The sequence below is a fragment of the Heloderma suspectum genome, chromosome 1 (genome assembly GCF_057233095.1).
Source record: "Heloderma suspectum isolate Gila_16-S chromosome 1, 16-S_ref, whole genome shotgun sequence".
Classification (NCBI taxonomy): Eukaryota; Metazoa; Chordata; class Lepidosauria; order Squamata; family Helodermatidae; genus Heloderma; species Heloderma suspectum.
The window spans coordinates 135439059-135462572 of NC_139458.1; the positions used below are offsets into that span (position 1 = coordinate 135439059).

At 45.1% G+C, this 23514-nt stretch overlaps 1 protein-coding gene across 1 annotated transcript in view; it reads left to right on the top strand.

Moving 5' to 3' along the window:
- The window catches only part of SYT7 (synaptotagmin 7), a 283673-nt gene extending 261158 nt beyond the window's left edge, over window positions 1–22515 (top strand). Inside the window, exons 12-14 of the mRNA XM_084858651.1 lie at window positions 1523–1637; window positions 3994–4193; window positions 17318–22515. Of these exons, the coding sequence (XP_084714777.1) occupies window positions 1523–1637; window positions 3994–4193; window positions 17318–17422 (420 nt within the window). The 3' untranslated portion in view covers window positions 17423–22515. The remainder of the gene's footprint in view (window positions 1–1522; window positions 1638–3993; window positions 4194–17317) is intronic.
- The last annotated feature ends 999 nt before the right edge of the window (window positions 22516–23514 follow it).

Here is a 23514-nt window from a genome sequence, read left to right on the forward strand (position 1 = left end):
CCTTGGGAGTGCACATTTCGGGAACAAGCCTCATTGACCATAATGGGAGTTACTTCTGAGTAGACACACATATGTTTGTTCTGGGAAAGACAGGGACAGGAAACACAGGGACAGGAAACACCCCTTGGCCTGGTCATGGCGAAAGGCACGCCTCTGGGCAGGGTTAGCATACCCAGAGTAAATGCGGGGGTTGGGGCACACGACTATAGCGCAGACAACCTGACTTAAGGAAAAGAATCAGACTTTAAGCACTCTCAGGAAATCCAGTTTTTCCACGACAAGCTCCAGGGTGGCTGCTGTGGCAGCCCACATGTGCCCTGAACGACCTACAAATGCAGCCAGTTCGCAGCAAATCGCCCATGGATTCACCCCCAAGGTCACAAGCATGGCCATGGGGGCCATTTAGGGAGAGTAGGGGAAGCAGTATAACACATCCTTGCATGTTTCTCAGCATGTGGTTATTTGTCAGGAGCAATGACATATGTGTGGGCAGCTCCTTGGTTGTGCACACCGAGTGATTATTGCTGTAAACAATGAAATGGGTCCGTGTACATGCCACAGGCACAAAACCCTTTCCTTCCAAAACAAAGCAACCCCCCCCCCAACTGCCCTGTGTAGATAACATCGTTATTGTGAGGTATAAATGTAATAACAAATGCTTTTAAAATTCATTCCTTTTTATTATTAATTTTTGAATATATGAAAGAGCAGGACTATAAATCTTCCCAGTAAGCCTGCCTCCCCCTTGAAGCCCCATTATCTTTATTTCTACCCCACTGAAATCCAAAAAGGCATCCCTGAACATGGCTAGGTGTGAAGCAATAGAACTGTCCTCCACTTTTGTATTTAATTTGGTTTTAGGATATTAAGGGATTAAATCTTGTGCATGGGTGTGCATGCACGCGCACACCAGTGCTAATCAGTTCCTGCCAAAAGCTTAATAGTTTAGAGGTCAAACATTTAGTTAGACTGTAGAGGTCAGGCAGTTGTGCTCAGAGGAGTAAGATATTATGAAGTTCCACAGAAGATCAGAGGAAGAGAGAGAGAACAAGGCTTCAGTTCAGGAAACAGAAACATAGCTTTCAAAAACAAACAAGGAACTATCATCCTGACTGGCTGGAGTTGGAAAGAAAAAAAACATTTTTAGAAGATAAAGGCGAAAGGCAGGAGAACTACTCACAGAATAGGGCCTTGCCAGTCCATGACACCAAGCCTCCACTTTATTTTGAACAGCTTCATCCACCCAGCCGAAGGATTTTTTACCTTGGCCAATGTGAACCCAAGCCTGATTTAAGCAAAGATGTTAGCCAAAGCCAGGTAATTGTACCCTAGATTAACAGTTTGCCATGGTGGAAGCACACCTGGAGGCGAATTGTGTGTAAAATTAGGGGAACAGGCTAGATCCTGGACTGTGCTGGGATGGTTTCAGTCCCAAGTGTTGGCAGTGCTTACAATGAGCATCAGTGATGCACAATGTTAGACAAGAAGTTCTCGATCTCTACTAACTCTTTCTTTGCTGCAGGGAAGCCGAGGAGAGTTGCTCCTATCCCTTTGCTACAATCCTTCTGCTAACTCCATTGTTGTGAATATTATCAAAGCTCGGAATCTTAAAGCCATGGACATTGGGGGAACATCAGGTATTGGATGCCAGAACAGACCTTGTGTATACGGTAGCAAATAGTCTCAATACTAAAGTGAGCTATAAATGTTCCTTTCCTTAGAAGTTTGGACACATACCAGTTTCTAGTAATCCTGGCAGGGATCCGTGAGCTGTCAGAACTCCTTTGATAATCAGGCCTTTATTGGCCTCCTTTCTGACATAGGAGCAAGGCATTATTTATAGCCATCATTTCCAGTTGACTTTGATCAGATATAAACCTGAATGCATGAGGGTTTAAAATGAGTAGAGAGGTGGGTCCCTGCACACTGACCCTGCCCCCTATGATCCCATGGGCACCAGCCCTCATCCCCTCAGTACCCACCCCCCTGCCGCTGTTTTGAGCAGGGAGGTGTGAATGAGGACCCTAAGTAGAAGGACCAGCAAAATCTACCTGGCCCAGAACCAGAACAGTGTGTTTCCTTTGTGCATACAAAGGTCCTCTTTGAGCTGCTTCTGACTGATGTCAGAACAGCTCATACTGTGCTGTACTTTCAGTTGTACCCCAAGACTGGGATGGAAAATGGTAAAGAGCCACGAGGTTCCTTTGAAGGTTCTGTCACATGCTGAAAAGGCTACTCACTTTTCAATTTGATTTTTACATTTTAAACTGAAAAGTAGCGTGCTTCATCCAGGTCCCGGGGCTCATGATGCAACCCCCTTGCTGAAGCCAAAAAGTGTTCAGTGTGGTCAGTGTGTGGATGGGAGACCTCCTGGGAACCTCGAGTATGCTATCTTGAATTCCATGAGGGAAAGAAGGTGAGATACACATGTGATAAAATAAATAAAAAATAGCAGTGCAAAAGGCTATAATCAAACCCCACCCGTAAGCCATATATATGACTCCCCTCCATGTATGCATGTGGCTTTTTGAAGTCCTGGCCAGAGGGAACAAATACAGATGTTCATTTTTAATTTGGAAATGTTTCAAGCATCTTTCTTATACTGGACGTAAGGTAAAACTATGGAGTGGCCTCAAAGAACTAGGACATCAGAACAGTGGACTTCTGTACAACTAAGGGTGCAATCCTATGCATGTTTAGACAGAAAACAGTCCTACAACTCCCAGCATTGCTGGCTGGTGAATGCTGGGAGTTGTAGGACTGTTTTCTGTCTAAACATGCATAGGATTGTGCCCTAAGTTGCAAAACCACTGAAGTTCTAGAACAGGGATGGGGAATGTGTGGCCCTCCAGTTTTGTTGTTCTGCAATTCCCATCATCCCTCCTCATTGGCTATACTGATGGGAGTTGCAGTCCAACAACTTCTGTGGGGCCACACATTCCCTACCCCTGTTCTAGAAGCTAATCTGTTCCATTGTGGGAGGGAGATTTCCCTTATGAGGGTCTGCACCAAAAGGGAAAACTGTCTCCAAGTCCATTACGCTGCTTGTAGTGGGGAGTGAGCATATATTTCTCTCATTTGCTTCTTCTCTCTTCTCTATCAAGGAGGAAGGTGTTTGTGGCTTATTTACTTGTGAGGAGGTAGGTTCTCTCTCCTATAAGCAGGAGAAGCAGGAAACCTGAAAGCCTGGCCACTCCATAAGCAGTCCTGTGTTGGAATGTGATGGTTAAGGAATGATCGAACTCTGGTTAAGAATAATGCCCTCAGACTGAAGGGCTGGTTGTACAAGCAAGCAGACTCAAGGGCGGTCTGGCGTGATTCTAGCTCAGGGTGGGCTACTTCTAGGGGTCCGGGGGCTAATTCCCCACCCTGGAACCCACTCCGCCACTACATTTGCTGCTGAACTTCGACAGCAAGGCAGCAAAAACATTTTTTCTGTTTTGCTGCCCAAATTCAGGGGCAAAACACGGCTTGCATCCCCTTAGTACAAGAGAAAATCTGTCTTTTTTTTTTGGCTGCTGTGCACCCAAATTTTTTGGCAAATTCAGCGGGGCGTATCCAGAACCTGATTGCAATTGGGTGTTGACATACAACACTGAATAACTACTTACATAACCGGCTGGTGTATTACCTGTCTTTGGCTTGAAAAGAAGCTGAGATGCAAATGACTCTCTGGACATGGGATAGAACTTCCAATATGGGACAGACTGGAATGTGAGGCAGAGGGATTTGGAATAAACGTTTCACTCATTTTCCCATGTGGAGGGAAAGTTAACACCCAGAGCTTTCTTTGTAAAGAAACCTGAACCTTGTATTTTCAGAATGCATGTAGGTGCAATGCCAAGGGAGAGAAATGATCCATCATTAGCAGGTCTGATAAGGCTTGTTGGAGCCTGAGTCCTGGGGTTCTTATTCTTGAACCCTCCGCAGCCTCAACCCCTCCACAGTTAATAACGTGCTGGTGATCGTGTCCTTTTTGTGTGTCTCTGCCAGACCCCTACGTGAAGGTGTGGCTGATGTACAAAGACAAGCGGGTGGAGAAGAAGAAGACTGTTGTGATGAAGCGGTGCCTGAACCCTGTCTTCAATGAGTCCTTCATTTTTGATATTCCCACCGAGAAGCTGAGGGAAACGACTATTATCATCACGGTCATGGATAAGGACAAGCTTAGCCGGAACGATGTCATTGGAAAGGTGAGTTGTCCCCCCAGCCAAGAAACTCCCAGGGTCCTGTCCAAGGCCTATGCAGCAGGGGCCAGGTTGGTCAAGGAAGCAGGGCTGTGGACAGAAAGGGAGTGAGCTCTGTTAATGGAGGGATTAGAGTAGGGGCTCCTTCACAGCGGGCTTTTATCCTGCTATGGAGATTGCTTACTCACAGAAGTTTGCGGGTACACGACGCAGCCCTCCTCTAGGGAACCTCCCACTCATTGTGAGTTCTATTGCGTTGTTTTCCTTGACAATGAAAGTCCGGCATTTCCCTCCACCCGCCATGGAGTCGAAATAAATGAGGGTATACAGTTTAAGTCGTTTTTATTGCAAATAAAGCAACAGCGCCACCTAGTGGCTTTGTAATGAAACACATAGATCTCATTGAGAAGTTTAGTTGTTTTTTTAAGTCATGTGGAAAGGACCAGATCTAATCCCACAAAGATTCCGGAAGCAGAAGCCCCAGTAAATTGCAGGATTTTTAGCCTTGTGGGATGAAGCCCTAGGATAGCCAGACACCTAGTACAGCAACTGGTGATATCCCATTCAAGTGGTGTTCATGTTTGATTTTCTTATTTAATTAATTTACATCCTGTCTTTCCGCCCAAAAACGATGTGGCTCACAATAAAATCCAGATTAAAAACAAACTCTTAATTTAAACATAGCATAAAATCAAATTCACATAGCATAAAAACAATTAAAACACAACAATAACAAGCAGGTGTTCAAGCAGGTGTACAGGTAAGCCACAACTGTTGCTGGAGTTGTCCCAAGCAAATATCAGAATTAAGCCAAAGTCTTGCAACAGGATAAAAGTATACAAATAAAAGTAGATTGCAGCAATTAACTAATCAGCAAGGGTGCATTTGTAGCGTTAAAAATGAAGTAATTGATTACCAGATTTAAACCTGAGAAAAAACTACCAAGTTGTGACTTTCCCATTGACCAGGTTTGCACATAATGGCAGCAAATCATGGGTTAATTAACCCATGATTTGCCAGAGTTCTGTGTCACCACCATTTTGAATATGTTGCTTCCAGGCTCTGTGATGTCCAAACCATGACACTATAGGTTTATCATAAACAACTCATGGTTAACCTACAATTAGTTGTTAGGTTAACTGTGGGTTGTTTAAACCACGATTAACCCATAGTATCCAGGTTCGGATGTCACGGGGCAATCTCCCATCTGGCCAATCGGAGGTTGCATATTCCAAATAATGGTGGCACACACCGGGCACATGCCGCAGCAAACTGTGGATTAATTAAACCATTATTTGTTGCCATTACGTGCAAATGGGGCCATTCTAAGCTGGGACCTTAGTAGGGGTTGTGTGACCATTTCCCCAGGCAGGTTGTTCCTGCCTCGGCTGGGGGAGGGTTGCTAGCAGTGGCAGGAGCCTGGCTTGATTCTGTTACTTCCCTCTGAACAGAATTCTTTGCAGAAGTAGATTGAAATATTGACCTCCTGTGCTTGATCTTTTAAGGAAACTGAAAGGGAATATCAAGATGTTTTCTCCACACTGGGATCTAACATATTCTCACACCATTTACTGAAGTTCACAGAAGTGGAGAAATCAGCACAAACCCCAAGGGGGAAAAAAACATGCTTGCCCATCAGGATTTAGGTTTTACATTCCTTTCTCTTCCTCCCCAACAATACCCATGAGTGCCAATGCCCATTGGCAGTATTATTAAAATGCATGACACTGGCACCCTTCCCCAACCCGGTGCCCTCCAGATGTGTTGGATTCTAACTCCCAGCATCTCAAGACAGCATGGTCACTGGCCATACTGGCTGGGGATGGTGGGAGTTATAGTCCAACACATCTAGAGGACACCAGGTTGGGGAAGCTGGTACAGAGTAACGTTAATCGAAGAAGACACATCCCTTCCGCTTCGGTCCCAGACCGTACAAGCAAAATGTCAACAGTGTGGGAGATGACAAGAAGAGGGATGGGGTGAGACAGTCAAGAGGAATACAGGGTGAATGTGGGCAAATATAATTAACACGTACTGAGGCTTCATTTCATTTAGGGGCTACTCCAAGGGCCTTGCGGAAAAGGTGGGTTTTGAGGATGGATTTGAAGAGACAGAGACAGAGAGACATGGCACCACACAGGAGTTCTTCCACACAATAGAGGCAGCAGAAGTGAATGGACAGAGTTGTTTAAGAAAGTGGGAGGCTTTCAAGCGGTCAAGGGTGGTAGATTTAGAGGACTGAAGGTAAAGGGCAGAGATACAATGAGAAATAAGTGCAGAAAGATGGAAAGGATGGGAGGCAAGGAGAGAGAGAGATGCCTCTGGCTGCCTTGATGTTTCACCCACCCAATGGAAACTGAAGATTTCATGCAAGCTGAGAATGTTGGGGCCAGAAGCAATTTTATAAACTGCGTGCAGCATCTGCTTCTCTCTGAGGGGCAAACTACCTATTACGTGCAAATGTAAATGCCCAGTGGGAAAAGGGTAATGTCCCAGCCTATCACAGCTCCTCCACTCAAAATTGCTTTTCATTTAAAAAAAAACATAACATTGGGGCTCAATTTTATATGCATTTGTGCGAAACATGTCAGTTACCCTGAAGGAAGACCAATGGTCCTTCAATTGTCCCTGACAGATGTTTAACATTTGCTTTCAGTTTAGGGAACTGAGATGTGAAAAGCAGCAGCTGATCAATCAGTGTGTTCTAGCCTGAGTTAGACAGCATGATTTGGGTTGCAGTGTGACTAGATCTCATTGCAGCTGGTTTTCTTCTGTCAAGGATTTCAGGTATATAAGCCTTAGAACTTGAGGAAGAAATACCTGAGTATATCAGCACAAACTTGACTGGGTCTAAACTCAAGTACAAAACTACATTCTGTCATCAGAAAATTTGATCCAGACCTTCACAAGCGCGCAGAAGCCTAGCACTTTCTCATACAAGCTGTCCCATTCATTTCAATGGAGAGAGCTAGTCCCTCTGCAGAAATGAATGAGCATATGGACTAACTCCTTCTCTTAAAATGAATGGGGAAATTGTCCTGTGCAGGGTCTTTTTGCAAGGCACACTTCTATAAGGAAGGGGCTGTGAGAGAAAGTCTTCCTGAAAAGAAAAGAACGTACAATCCCTGATTGTTCAAAATATATATATATTGAAATTGACTTCAGTCCTTCAAAAATTGACTACGCAATTTATTACCAAGTTGAAATTTGCATCTCTTTTTGCATTTTGCCCTTTTTTGGTGCTGCCCTCTTTTCCTGTTCTCCCTACCCCTTTCCTAGGCAGGTTTGTTCCCTCTGTGCATTTGTACACAAAACTGATTAATCAGGACAAAATGCTGTGATTATGAAAAAAAATGCTAATTAAAATATGCTAATTATCTACTTTGCATGGTTTTTTTCTGGTGGCAAATTTTGTAGGGTTTGCATGGTTTTTTCTCTCTCAAGATGTAGCATATTGGAAGGGATAATAGAATTAGATGCACAGAACACAGGGATAAAATAATGACTGGAGATGACGTGGAGGGATGTGGAGCAGTGCAATGAGGAAATGCTGCCCTCTAGCCAGTAGAAGCACCACCATGCTCCTCCTTGGGCATAATCCTTTTCAGGGTTTTAAAAAAAATGTTATATAAGTTCCTAGTTCTTTCAGGAATTGTATAAATAATAGGTTATATGAGAAATAATAATGAGGCCTAGAAGCTTGCTTTAAAACGTAAAGTTAAAAATTTTACATACCTGAATTAGCTACCTGATTCTGCATGAAGAAGCTGGATCCCTAAACCTTCCCAGAGTATAGTAGCAGTTAAATTCCAGAATATTAATATAACAAGTGTAGGCATTGTCTGGCACCTCCTGAGTGCCTGCACCCTAGCAGGTCCCACTGAGAAGAGCCCCCTGGACTTTCTCCTCCTCCTCCTCACCACTGCAAACTTCTGGTTCACCTGCTCCTCACTCTGGCCCAGACAACGGTGGTGGTGAGGAGGAGCAGCAGCAGATGCCCCGGCCTCCTTGCTCACGGGCTTGTTGCCTGTCAGGCAAGCAAGTGGGAGCCATGATGAGAAAGAGGAGGCAGAGCAAAGGCAGCTGGTGGCAATGGTGGTGAGAAGGTGGACTCACTGAGAGAGTGGCCCATTGAGGGTGTCTTGCCCAAGGGCCCTCCAAAACCTGGAGCCAGCACTGTAGTTGTTTGCAGCCAACAGGTGATCTGCCTAGTGAATCAGTACCATCCAGACGCATCGGTTCCAGAGTATTCTCATATTTGTGCTTAATCCAGAACAGCTGCCACTATTCTACTGCATATCTAGATCCCGGTGGATTGGACATATCTGATTACCACAAATGAGGAGCATTTATTTGGCAGTGACATTAAGTCTGTACATCCATTTTTTGTTAAACAAAAGGTCTTTCTAATTGTACTGTTCCTTCTTCAGGAATATTACATCCCATAAGCATAGAACCAAGCAAATCAGGCTCACTGGCATTTGAAAAGAGGGAGCTGAAGTTGCACATAAATTTACTCTGATCTGCAGTCAATTCTACCTTAACATACAGAGCAATCCTAGCTCCCTCAGGCGGCCATCCAAGCGGGTTGGGTGGAGTGGAGGTCCCCTTCTGCCAGCAGAGAGGAGCTCCACCAGAGGGCGAGCTCTCCACCTTAGAGGCCCCATTCATGCCTAAGTGCCAGAGTTCCTGCTGGGAGTAGACAATGGAAGGTTCCGAAATGTGGAGGTCCAGGGTGCAGGGGCAGAGCAGGAACACCACATGTCCTTCCTCCTCAGGGGAGGCCCCAGGATCACACACACCAGCCTGGAGCTGGCATAATTAACCCGCCCCCGCCCCAATTGGAAGTAATAAAAAAGCATGGCAGGGGAAAAGGTAAGTCCACCCTAGCCCACACTCACCTCCTGCCCTGGCCGGCATAAGCTGCCAGGGCTTTGGAAGTGGTACTTGCAAGGTGTAGCTGGCCTTCACTTTAATTTCTGAGCCCTAAACAACAACAACAACAGCCTAGGAAATAAATGCTGTACCATGTCTACAATCTTTCGTTGCCTCAAAGCATTTCTGCTACACTCATCCCTCTGGAGTACAGAAAACTTGCTTAGGATAAACTTGAATCTAATGAAACTCTATTTATAGCAAGGTATAAAATGAAAGTCTTAGATAATTGCAGAGTACTGTAGTTTGCAGGCAGTAGTGAAACTACTCTAAAAATGAAATTTCTAGAAGAAAGGCGGGGGGGAGTGCAATGACTTTGCATCAGTATTCTTATCATATTTACCCAGGCAAAAGTCTTCCATTGTCTTTGGTGGAGCTGTTGGCATAAATTCAGGCCTGCTTTGCTTCTCTGAATGTGTTGGCACTGAATGTATGAAGATGCCTTATACCAAGCCAGATCATCAGTCCCTCTACCCCAGCATTGTCTGACTGGCAGCATTTCCCCAGGATCTCAGGCAGAGGTCTTTCACATCACCTGCTACTTGAGATCTCTAAACTCACAGGTGGACAACCTGTGGCCCATGGAGAGCCCCTCCCACTTTCCCCTGCTGCCCAGCTGATCAGCCATCAGCTAGGCAACTGGGAACAGAGCTTTGTTCCGGGCTGCTATCAGCACGGGGAAACGGCAACCTTGGGTGGGGGGAGCGCTATCCAATCACTCCGTGAAAAGGGTGGGTGGGTGAGTGTTTATGTGAGTGAGTGAGTGAGTGAGTGAGTGAGTGAGTTTGACCCTAACCTTTGCCAGACATCATTCAGCACAGCTTCATTCAGCCATGCAAATTCTCCTTTGTGATTTGACTTTTCCGTAGTGTATATCCAAATAGCTCAATTAACATTAGGGAATATGGAATGCACATTTGTACTAGCTAGAGAGCAGACATGCCAGATTATACACAGCACTTTAAAAGAAATTAATCAGCTCCAAATCTGATTTATATTAAATATATATAATCCTACTCCCATTAATGTAATGATGATAAATTGACGCAGTAATCTTGTTATTATATCTGCGTGCCACACAGAGTCAATTATTCTCTAATGCAGCATTGTATTAAAACAAGCAACATGTATATTAAATTAAAATCAGTGTAACATGAACCCAGCGTCAAGAGGATGAGAATTTAAGCCAGCAAAATTGTTTAGCAAAGGCAAGCTTGGCCCAGTTTCTGGAAATTCGGAGGTCTGCCATTTAATGAGCAGTTCTGCCACAGACTCTGGAGGTGACTCCACAACAGGGTGTCCATGCTTCATAGTTCAATCCTATACAAGTCTACCTGGAAGGAAATCCCATTACATTCAACAGGGCTTACTCCCAGGTAAGTGGGTATAGAATTGCAGCTACAATTTCCGGAGGAATTCGAATTGCCACCTTTTTGCTCAGTGCACATGCCAAATGGGGTTATTTGCCACCCATTCATAATTGTTATTTTTTAAAAATATTTAGGGAGCTTTGTCCCCAGTAAGAAGACAACCAGCTACTTGTATTGGTGGCTGCCATGAATTATTTCTCCCAAGGAATGAAATCCCAGGATCAATAGTCAATTGCTAATGACTGACATACTGAAAATAATCTACTTTTCATACTGAAAGTAATCTATTATTCAGAAACATTCTCTTATTGGGGACAAAAAAATGCCTCCACCCATTTCTATTTTTAATCTATACATAGCTGCTGGGAAGAGAAGGGAAGGGAAGGAGGGGTTTAGCTCAGATCTTGGTGGGGATCACAGCAGAATCAAAGCTAAACTTCCACCTCGTCTTCCTTGTGGGAGACCATGCAGCTTATTTGTTTCCTTGGTCACTAAGGCTGCAATCCTGGGGTTCCTGGAAGGCAGCCATAGGGTTTTTAAGTTCTCCCTTTCCAAAGGAGGAAAGAGATGACACCCCCTCCCAGTCCTTGCGGAAGCCTCTGGAGCCCTTACCTCACTGACATCAGAGCTCCAACCTCAGGAGAGGCAAAAAAGGGGTGGATCAGAGGTGTTCCCTGGGTGTGCCAAGAGCAGCTGTGGATCCACAGCCGTCCCGTGGGCCCAAAGCAGGGGAAGAACTATGCCAGACCTGGAGCTGTTGTAGCTGGTTTCCATCCCATAGGAGAGAAGCAGTTTAAGGAAGGAGAAGAAACAGAAAAGGACATTTGCACACATAAACCCCACCACCACTCCTCCTCCTTCCCTTCCGCTCTGCCAGTGCAAACCTGGCAGGGCTTTGGGTTCTTCCAAGGCGCCAACATCAGAGCTCCCAACCCCAAACATTGCTCTGTTAGGATTGCTCTGTTAATGGAATAAACCACCAAGCAAATAAGGAACCAGCTAGAAGAGAACTTGCCAAGAAGTTTCAGGTGACAGCAGCCCGAGGTTTAGAATAGCTCACCCTCCTCCACCTCGGCCGCAGCAGCATGATAGTAATGAGTGACTGAATAATTGCCATTATTGTGCAACCTCCAATCAAGTTATGAAGTCGCATTTCTTTGAGTGAGAGTCAAAAGGCTCCATTAGTGAATCTGGAAGACAAGCTTTGGCTGTCATTGCGGGGGAGAAGTCGACACACGCATCCTCCGTGCAGCGATATAGAAAGGCAGTGGATAAAAACAACCAAAGCTACCAGAGGGATTAACACTTGTTTGCATTGCCATAGAACTAATTTTGACATCTCCAGCACATTTGTTCAGCAGAAGAGGAATGAAGGGTGGCAGCTGGTGTGGGTGAAAAGTTCCCTCCTGCGGGGCTGTGCTGTGAGGTCCGCACTGGCAGATGTGCAGCCCGAGGCAGTGTAGCGGGGATTGATGGCTGGAGACGCCTCTCTCCAAAAGGCCTCATGTCCAGATTGGAGTATGGGGCTTTTCTAGTTGGAAACTGTGCATCTGCGTTACTCAGTCAGAGGGAGAGAACTCTGCTGTTCTCTAAAACATGTCACCAGGGCTTAATATGATCAGGAAATGACATTCCTCAAACCACCACAACCCACGGATATCAGAAGTATCTGTCTGACCTCATTAGGAGAGTCCTGAGAGCTCTGTCTGTTCTCTGTGGCCTTGCTTGTAGGTCTGGGGTGTCCAACAGGGTGCCCTCTCTTGGTGCCCACCAGGCTGCCTGTCCCTCCGGATGTTTATTTTATTTCTTAAGATTTTTTTTTAATTTTACCAGGAAGCTGGCTGCAAAGCTAAATGCTGTCCTACGGCGCCATCTTTCTGGGGTTCAAAAGTGTGTTTTTGTGTTTTGGAGCTCAGAACCCACCTCTGCCTTATACATAAGTTCAGGGGGAAGTGACTTGTCTTTTAGTGCCACCAGTTGGGCTTCTGGGAAATGTGTTTTTTGTGACTGTCATGCCCACCATGGCAGCCATTTTATGAGAGCACCCATGACATTCTCTCAAAATTCCAAATGTGCCCACAAGCCCAAAAAGGTGGGAAGGGGGCTGCTTTAGGTCCTCCTTTACACAACCCCAGTTCCAAGCAAGGCTGACCAACCTCTTCCTTGTATCCTAAACTTCTTAATACTCACAGACTGTTCTTCTCAAGTCACTGAAGGCAAGTTCTATGTGGGCTCTCTCCAGTGAAGGAAATGGACGGGCTCCTTGTTCCACTTCCTTTGAACAGCGGCAGTATTCGCACAGCTGCCAGGTTTCATCAGGGTCTTTTCATGCATTCCTTTCCTCTCATGGGAAGTATGATGGGAAGTCACACAACTCTGAACACTGAGGGTCATGCACTGGGGAACACCGTTAGCTCTGGCTCTCTGGCATATGCCCACTGCAACTTTTTATTTATGAATTATGTATCTTCTATATCATAGAATCTATTAGCTTATGTTCCTTGGACGGGAAGGTTTGCAGGGCTTGGGAGGGGGATTAACCCTTCCCATCCCAGCAGCAACCCCCCCCCCCCCCGCAATACCTCCCCATACTGTAATTAGACTTTTAAAAGCCTCCATTGACACCAGTGGAGGCTCTTTTAGAGTCTAAATGCAATGGGAGAAGGCTGATCTTCGGTGGGGGGGGCATCACAGATGGGGGAGGGGAGGGTTAATTCTTTCCTCTCCAGCACCAACCCCCCTCCTGAAAAGCCCCACACACTGTAATTAGGCTTTTAAAAGACTCCATGGGTGACAAATCACACATTTTTGCATTTACACATTTTTGAAAGCCACAGTGTGGGAGGAAGGAGGGGAAATCCTTTAAGGGCCGAGGCCAGGTGGGGACCTCCCACAGTCCGTATCCTGTTCTATAAGCTTATGTTGCTTTTCCACTACACACCATATAACATAAAGTTGTGTGGTTTTTTAATTCCTGCAAAAGTACTATGAAATACACCATGCAAATTAGTGCTGAGCTGAATGTCCTGAAAATAATTATTTTGGCTTGAATATAGGAGGAAAGGTTTCTCCAAACTATAGAACCCCATCTCACCTTTCTTGCTGCTGCCAGCTATTCATATGATTTGGGTGGCAGCGGCGGCAGCAGTTGCTTTCCCAGCTGCTGGACACCTTTTATTCCCCTGAGGTTCCTCCAGTCCCAAGCTTAACTGAAAGCATTTGCTTCCTTCTTCTGTCCTTACTCTGATGGCATTGTCATGAAGCCAGGTCAGAGCAGGGACAAGAGTAGGAAACAATGCTCATTATTCCAGCATCTCTGTCCTCATGCCAAACTAGAGGTGACAATGGATCAGGGCTGCACCATAACTCTGATCCAAATAACACATATACAGAAACAGGCATGGAAGGTAAGACATACAGGCAGCCACAATATAGGTGTTATGTTTTCCCCTCTGCTGCTAATGGTAACTCTTTGGGAGTGGAGATGATTTGCATTAGTGAATCTGCATTCACACATATCTGATATCACATATACATTGGCGGTAAGCGGGGCAATCACTTCACTGCAAATTGCCACCCCAGAACTTCTCAGCCTGTAAATAAGGTGGTGAGGCTGGGGGGACAGGACCATATCTAATAGAGTGCAACAACTGAAACCAACAGCAACAACACTGATAATTTAATAGCCAGGAATAACTCATGTGTATAAGGATGATTATCTGATGGTGGAAAGAAAGCAAAAGCATGGTCTGGTAAATCTCCCTAGACAGGGAATTCCAGGGCATGGGTGCCACCACAGAAAAGGCTCTACCTCATATCCCAGTCAGTCACACTTCTGAGAGAGAGGGATCACAGTTTAGGGGTGTGAGTTCTTTCCACACTTCACAGGAAATACTGGTAGAACACTGGTATAATCCAGCTGCCATGTAAATTAGCACTTCATGGTAGTCCATATGCATGCATACATAAGGCTTTAGATTCAGAGGGCTTCCAGACAAAACCGTTATTGTGCAATCGCCCTGCCTCGTTCAGAGTTTCACATGGGGTCCAGACAGTGACATCTTCGATTGCAAATCTCCCATGTTTTCCCGCCGCTTCTTCCCTCTTTTTTCTTACCAGAAAAAAACCCCTTAAGATGGAATAGCTGCACAATGCTCTTTGATTGACAGCACTAGGAGCCCTCTGTCTGGGAGCACCTTCAGTCTCTAGCACATCTGATAGAAAAGACATCAAGTAGCAGCCTGAGGGCCACTACCCATCATCAGTGACAAATACTGGGCTAGAAGGATCCTAACTGTGATTCAGTATGAAGTCGCTTCTATTCCTAACAACAGTGAAAGTTGCTGAGAAAAGAAAGCAGTGCCAAAGGAGTAACGTGTAACTTTGCAGGCCACCAGCAGCACATAATACGTAGCAAACAATGAGAGCTTTTACCGTGGAATCTGTGGATGAAATTATGCATGCTGGAGAACCACTGAGACTGTTTATACAGGCATTTCCTCTAACATTTTCCTTAAGAGTCACTCCCGAACATGCTTGTGCACATCAGGAGAAACGAACTGCGTGAACTGGCGGTGCACCAATATACTCAAGCAGTTTCCATGATCATGGAAGGTCCCCCCAAAAACTGCAGCTGTGATTGTGGAAATTGCTGTTGAATATAGCCATGATCATAGGGCTTGTTGAGAGTGATTATGCACAGAAAACTCAGCCAGGGAAATACCTGAGTGAACCAGCCCTTGGGTGTAAACCTATCTGGGTACCTTGCACAATGCATTCCCTAACCACCATTCTTCATGCATGGTGCCCAGTGAAGTAGTGTAAATGTTGACGTTCAGGACCTCATCATGACAAGCCCCCATAGCCATGCCCCAAAGGAAAATCCATGTGTGTGTGTGTGTGTGTGTGTGTGTGTAATACATGACCAAAGAGAAGTGCTTGATATAACTTTTCATTCTGTTTTATTTTATCTTAATTTCATTTCATTTATTTTTATTTTTCCTATGTAACTATTAATTTATCCAGTTTTTGCTTAATGAATTTCCTTATAGACGTGAAACATTTACTTTTTAAATACAGGACAATGTGAAGAAAGGAGGGGAAACCCTAAAGGGGAGGGAATGGGGGCAGGAAGGATTGGTTTACTGTTCATATTGCGTTGGAAAATGGGAAAAGTCTAATACACTGTTAATAACGACAAAACCTCCATCATAAAATACAGTCATTCAAAACAAACCACTCATAAAATCTCACAATGAGGTTTATAGGCCATGACTATAGTCCTATGCATATTTACCTGGGAGTAAGATCCATGGAACTTAGTGGTGCCCTCTTCTGATGCAGAAGTTCAACTTGTAAAACACACTGAGCTTTAACAAAAGGTCTTCAGTCAGCTGAAATGCAACCTTGAGCTTATACTTAGAAATGCAAACGATCTGGCAATGCAATGTTAGCATTTATGGTAAACTGCTAGTGTGAAGCAGGATATCCATCAAAGAAAAGAAGTGCCCAGCCTCTGCCTGACTGTTTTTCTCATTCTCTGATTTCCTCCATGCTCATGTCACAAACGAAGCCTTGTTGTCACCTCATTCACTTGCCAGAGCTAGGAGGACCTTTCAGTTGCCCTGGCAAATTATGTCATCACTCCTGCCCTGAAAAAAAAAAAAAAGAGCTGCACTCTCCCGTTTTCCTCCGTTGCGCCCTTGACGGTGCTCCCTTTTACACTAGAAATGTTGAGCATGGGCATTCCACATGCTGGTATTTACATTTCTACATTGGGCCAAGCTAAATGTGACAGGAGCAGCCATGTTTGTTGTTCATGTATCCACATGAGGGTGATGGTTAGTGTTTAATGTCAAAGGGGGCAGGCATTTGAGAGGAGCTGAACCCTCCCCTGACCCATCGCCCCATGGTCCATCACCCCAGGCACTTTTCTCCCAATTCAACGCACTTCTAGCACTGGAGCTAGGGGAAGAGGAAAGTGCCTGGGGTGACAGATCACAAGGTGGCTAAGTGGATGTTGGGCTCAGGCCCCCTCACATACACTCCCCCTTTGGATGTAAAGATCAGACACAGATACACCTAATTTTTATGTGAACAAGGCGCACACATATAAACAAACATGGTTGCTGCATCACATCTTGTTTAGCCCTCAGGGTTAAAGGGGGGGTGGGGAACCTCAGGCTCCTGGGGTCCCAGTCGGGCTTTCCAGAGTTCCCCAGAAGGCCACAACCCCTTCCCCTGGCCTCACCCCCTTTTCCCCAACCACTGACCATTGGGTGCCTTCCTGGCGTTTGTGCAGTTTTTCCCCCATTCCAAAAGGTTGAAATGCTTCTCCTAAGGCAGTAAGAGGCTATTTTTTTGTATTTTTGATCCCACTGCTTCTGCCCCTTTGCCTTCAGCCCCACCCACCACTGGAATTCCCCCCCCCCCAGCTTCTCTGAAATTGAATTTGGCTCTCAGGCTGAAGGTTTAGAGGAGTGGGTTCTGGCATGCTATGAGCAGTTTGAACAAAGGTGCATGCGAATGAAGCAATGGACAGATAGGGGAGGGATATGGAGCATGTGGGGAAACAATGAGGAGAGAAGAGGAGGAAGGAGAAAGTTGTTATTAGGAAAGCTTTAAAAGGGGAGGTAGGCAACCAAAAGGGGAGACGGGGAAAATAACATAGGAGAAGACTGAGTGGAGTCATTTGATGTAGGAGGAAAGCCTGGGAAAAGTTGTGGCTGGGAGGCACCCATTGATTGGAGACAAGACGATTCTTTGAAGCAAGTTAGCCCTTCTGCATTCTGACTTGTGTGTGATTTGTTTCCCCATCCCTTCTAGATCTATCTGTCGTGGAAGAGTGGCCCAGGCGAAGTGAAGCACTGGAAAGATATGATTGCACACCCCCGCCAGGCTGTGGCACAGTGGCACCAGCTGAAGGCTTGAGAGGCAGAAGCCGAGGACTTGCTCTGGGTTTCAGTGTACCAAGTCAACATTTATTGGCCACACTCTCACTACTTTATGCACAATGGCTGCATCCAGGTCTCCTCCAGGGGGAAAAGCTTGGGGATGACTACAGGCTAAGGGAGTTAACCTGACACATGTACTAAAAACTCTGGGAAAGCGGTGTCAGTGTCCAGTGTGCTGGCTCAGCACGTGGCACCATGAGGAGCATCGTCATTACCCAACCTCCTGCTTTAGCCTTTCCTTCAGACTCCTTATGTAGAAAGAATGAGAGAGAGAGAGAGAGAGACCAGAGCAGACCAGCCCTCCAGCTGAAAGTGGCCTCAGCACTGCTTTGTTTGGGTTCATGGTGTAGCACTGGCGTGATGGGAGGAGAGGGGTCTGCTACCGCCATACAAGACTTCCTATGTGTTCTTCCAGCCAAAGGCCCATTGGGATGGCACCCTACTCTGCCATGAGAAAGCCACCCCTCGACAGTGGCTGCCACAGGCCTAAGGGGGGGAAGGCAAGGAGACCACTTGCTCTGTTTCAATGAGGTTGTTTCTTTATCATCCAATAAAACTTGTAAGAGTAATAAGAATAATATAAATAATAATGCTGGCTAGAACTTGGTCCTAGCCAGGCCTCTCAGCAAAGGGGGGAGAGGAGCCACGATGCTCCCACAGCCCCCCTGGGTGTGTTGTGCGTGTGTGTGTGTGTGTGTTGTAACTCTGCGTGAGGGGCCTTTGTATGTATGTCTTGCATTTTCTTTCTCTGAGCCCTGGAGAAATTGTTTCTCTGGGGGGATTTGATGGACAGCCCAGTGGGAATTGATGGAGAGCTTATGCCATGTGGGAAAGAAGGAGCAATGAATTCAGAGCTTTGGGTCAGAGGGGAGAGTGAGACACACAGAGGCCATATTCTCTTAACCATTCCGTGGCATGTGGGACTGGAAGCCATGAAGCACCCATTACAAGCTAAAGTGTGTGACTGTAGCATTAAGGAAAGCCTAACCTTTAATTGCCCCTTTTGTTTGGCAGGGGCAAGGGAGACATGCTGAGCACGCCTGCATTTTCTGGGGTAAGCAATTCAAACTGACTCCGGTCAATGTCCAACCAACCATGTCGCATATATGACCCCAAGTCATCTGTCCAACTTAATGACCCATCCCAGTTCCTGCCACTCCAGCCAGCCAGCCACAAGCATCCTACCCACTCCAATCTGCATTGGCACAAACCTGAGTTCCCCATCTGGTTTCCAAGCTTGTTTTTGTCCCGCCCACAGTCTTTCCATTGGGAACAAGCAAATAAGCACCTGCACAACTTCTGGCCAATCAGCATCCCACTTTCTGTATTCTCCTGCAGCTCTGCTTAGGGAAACAAACTTCTGACTAGCAATTCACATCTCCCAAATGGAGATTGGCCCAAGATTAGCGTCCATAATGCAGAAGGATATGATTTTTCAGAGAAAACAACACTTCCCTAAAGTGAGTCTGAGGAATTTATTTTATGTTGCCAAAATAATCCAGTTCTTTAGTTAGATGTCTTGGGTTGTCTATACAGTTACTCCAACTTAGATTGTGGATTACTCTTTGTTCTTGATCCTGGAATGCTGTGCCTTTTCTCCTTCGCTTTTTCTTCCTCTTCGCCGATATGATATCACTCAGTATCGGGAGAAATTAAGAAAAACTGAGTATCCTTCCTAGATATTCACCCACGACAGCAAAGGAAGCACCTCTAGCCTTGATAGGTGGACAGGTCTGTGAGAGTGGGGACTGAGAGACACTGAGAAGAAATCATTGTGTCTGGTTTCAGCTCCGCTCTGGATCTTTGCTACACTCTAACTATATTTTTCCTGCAAGTGGAGAACAAGAATTAATCCACACAATCCTTCTTAATGTATGCAAGTCAACATGACTTTTTAAAAAACACCTTTGCAAAATGTTGACAAACTGAATTATTTTCAGGGCAGCCCTACAGTCCCATGCCCCAAATCTTTTCAATACCTAATTACGACCCTGAGTCCTACCCTTTGGAGCAACAGAGAACAAATATGCTCCATCACCTATTTGACAGCCCTTCAGATATTTGAAGATTGTTCTCTTATCACCTCAATTGTTTCTTCTCTAGGGTAAACATACCCAAATCCTTCAACCTTTCCTCACAGGACTTAATATCCAAGCCCCTCACCATTCTTGCTTGCTTAAATACCACTTCCCCCATATCTCTAGGCTGGCTAGCTGAGGAAGGCCCAAGAAGCTGTGGTAGCCTCTGTTTCTTTTCACCTACCCAACAAAGTTTCCCCCCAAACCTGACAGTTCCAGAAAACATTCCTTCCTACACATACCTATCTGTAAGACCAAACATATAGTCTACTGCAGGGGTGTGCAGAAAGTAGCTCACCAGGTGTTTTGGACTTCAGCTCCCAGCATTGCTGACCATTGGCCATGCTGGCAGGGGCTTCTGGGAGTTGAAGTCCAAAATACCTGGATATCTGCCTTCTGTCCACCCTGGTCTGCAGGGCTGATCCTACCATTAGGCAGGAAGAAGCAAGCAGCACAGGTTGCTGATTTAGGGGTACCATTAAAAGACCACAAATTGTCAAACTTAAGTTTATTGTCATATTTTTACTATGATGGGAAGCACCATTTGGATTTTCTGCCTCTAGTGCCAACATTTCTTAAATCCATCTCTAAACACAAGAACAGCTATTCCTGCTGCCTGGAGAGATGCCTGATGCAGTTTTTCTGCAAATGGACCACTCAGTATTGCACTTCCTCTACTAATGTGAGGACCGTGTAGACTCCGGGCTCAGGTGCCCCTTGCCACCCAGACACCATTTCATTATCTGCTCAGACTATCTGTGTCGTAGAACCTTCACTTGCCCCTTTCATGGCACAAAATTAGCAAACATTCAGTCCGATTCCCAATAGGTTGGGTGACGATTGTTTTAGTCCACAAAATTCCTTTTTTGATGGGTACTCCAAGCCTTGCGATGCCAAGCCTTGCGATGATGCATGGGACTGACTGTCACCAACAGCAGCCAAAACAGAGAATAATTTAAAACTGCCTGCTCCCCTAAGAACCATGGTAGAAGAGAGATCTATCACAGCCAGGAAGGTGCAAACAGGCAAAATACTCGCTAGGTGGCGCTGATATTCCATTGACCCTGCATTTCTGAGAGGCAATATGTTGGACTCACTGAGTATATCACTGTCTGCAGGACAGAGAGAGAGAGAGAGTTAGGAATAATGGGCAAATGCCAAGACGATTTTGCCAGCACTGGCAGGTTGTGGGGAAATTAGGCATTTTCTAGTGGAAAGGTAACGGAGTGGATACAGAGGCAGTTTAGTATGTCGGCACATGCAGCGAGCATTGAAGTGAATTGATAGCAGGATCCCTGGAACTTCTAGGCTATGGGATAGTAGCAACAGGGTAGGCCAGACCCAAACATGTGGGTTGGGGGGAGGATGAATACAGATTTTATGCAAGATATCATGCTATTACTAATTTGGAGTTGAAAGGCTGGGTGTGGGATAATGGAGATGTCTTTCAACCTCTTTCCAGACAAATCCATCTCAGCAGTCCTGATAGGAGTACACAGCTGGCCCTAAAATCCAGCAACATCTGCTGTCCTTCATACTGTTGTCTATTACTCATACATGCTGCCGATGTCCTTTCTTCCAGCACCCCACCCCACCCACCCTGCCAGATGCTCAGTTCCCTCTATCTTACTCCCCAAATGCAACTACCCAGTCGCCCCTCCTCCTCTTCTGGCTTTCTTGATGGCCTGAGTCAAAAGCCTTTACACCCACAAGTACAGGGCTGTTTCCCTTCCAATAGACTGAATGAGTCCTCCAGTTCATAACCCAGAGCATTGCAGCTTCCTGCCTGGTTGAATTTCTGGCCCTTCCTGCAGCCATCTTCTTAACCATCACATTGCCACTGGATATTACTTGTCTTGAACAAAAAAGTTCCTTCCGTGTTATAGGCATAGGTGAATAGATTATGAAAGTCCCTTCCTCTTCCAAAGTTTTATATGAGTCCAGCAAAACCATTGTACAGAGAAAACCATCATGCACTCAAAACAGGGCATTCAATACCTTCCTTCAACCCTGAGCCCTTAATCCTGTGGCGTGTGAGCCAAACTTCCAGCACTTAAAAACGGGGCGCTTAGCTTCTTCTTCCAGGTAGTTAACTCATGGGTCTGTTCACTCAAACTGTCTTTGAGCAGGCTGCCTGTCACACCATGTATAATAGTTAGGCGGGTGGGGAGGGGTTAAGCGTATCTTATTTTGTTGACTGAGTCAGTGTGTTACAGTATTTTTTTTCTATATGATGTACAGATGCCTAAATGATATTTCTGGCAGGCACATTTTTATACATGTAACAATACATTACTAAGAATAAAGGAGGGCTGCAAGAATAGAAGAAAGGCCCAAAATAGCTGGGGAAGGTTTGGCAAAAAACAACAACAACAACAACCAGGGATCTTGTAGGAAAGGTTGAATTGGCCTTTGTCTTTTCCCCACTATGGCATTTTTTGGCATCCTCTCAGCTGGGCAGGCTTTTTAAAAATCAAAGCCCTGATGAAGTTTTTATACATTTCTTTATTATTCCATTGTTGCAAGGGGGTAGCAGGGAGAAGAGACAGTGAGACATGATTTAACAAGCAACATTTGTTTAATAGGTAATGTCTTACTGGGAAAATAAAACCAAACTATTGAAATGGGAGGGGCTTGCTTTTTATTTTTGTGCCCCACTTGTATAACTGTCAGCCAATCAGATGCAAATAAATATATATATGTGGATATCAAAACAACAAAGAGGACTTTCATGCCAAAGCAAATTGGGTAATACACAACTTCCTATTGCAGTATTTTATCACCTCTGTGTTCCAAGACAACGTGATAGCCTTTTCCTCAGCTGCTTTCTAAGTCTGCAGTACAATCACTGTTAAGTTCATGAAGCTATTTGTTATAAATAATGTTCATTATTTATTAGCTACTTCTTCTTCTGTTAGTAAATTGTGCCCAGTTTGATTTTGATGCCATCTTGCATCTTTGTGTTTTGTGAAGATTTACCAAGTGGTCCTCAAAACTGCATCAGTTGTCTGTGTTACGTTGTTTAGTGTGAGCAAAAGGTAATTCAATCACAAGGCATTATTCCATCTCTTTGACTGAAGAGCTAAAAATGCCTTCATTTGGAACAAAATGCTTCTGTGTTCCAGTGCATGTTTGCAAAACAAAATGTCCTAAAATCCACAAAGCATTTGGGAGTTGCTGATGTTTTCATATATATACTTTCTTGGCCTGCCCCAAATAGTCACAAATTGCAGGGCTGTAGAATTCACAACAACCCGAATTTGGATCTTCCACGTCACCATACGCTCCCAAGCACCATTAACTAATTCATCATGACATTACAGATCCTCAGTGACATTACACATTCTGCACTGTGATTATCACTGGAAAGTATAAGAGAAACAGCGGACAGAGCGCTGACAATTATGGAGGGAAGCCAGGTGCTTTCTTCACACAGTGGCCATGAGAGCAGACAACATGGGTGAACATCTAGTTTTCCGTATCAGATGACCTTACTTGTAATTTTAAGCAGGTGAGTAATCCCAAAGAATTAATGCTCATACTTAAATAATAAGTTGGAAAAAATGGTATGTCAGCTCTGCACAGCTTGTGACCCACCAAACACAACACAGCTCACTAGCCCTGTATTGATTTATCAAATGCATGATCTCCACCATCACCACCACCTATTTTTGCAGTTCCAGACAGGAAAAAACAAACAAACCAGGAACTGCAAAAGTAGTTGGTAGGCCTAGCAAGCAACTGGTAGGCCATCATATATGATGGCTGGGGGGTGGCATTTGGCAAGAAATGGTTACAAGTAGTGTTGGCCTGGTATAAGCATTCACAGACTCTGAAGAATATGTAGTCCAATGTTATCTTAGTCTACGTCACCCCTTTTAACGCGAGGATCCTGTTTCATAATAACAGTGGCAAGCTTAGCTTCAGAACACAAGAAGAGCAGTGCTGATTCAGACAAAGGCCTGTTTAGTCCAGCATTCTGTTACCACAG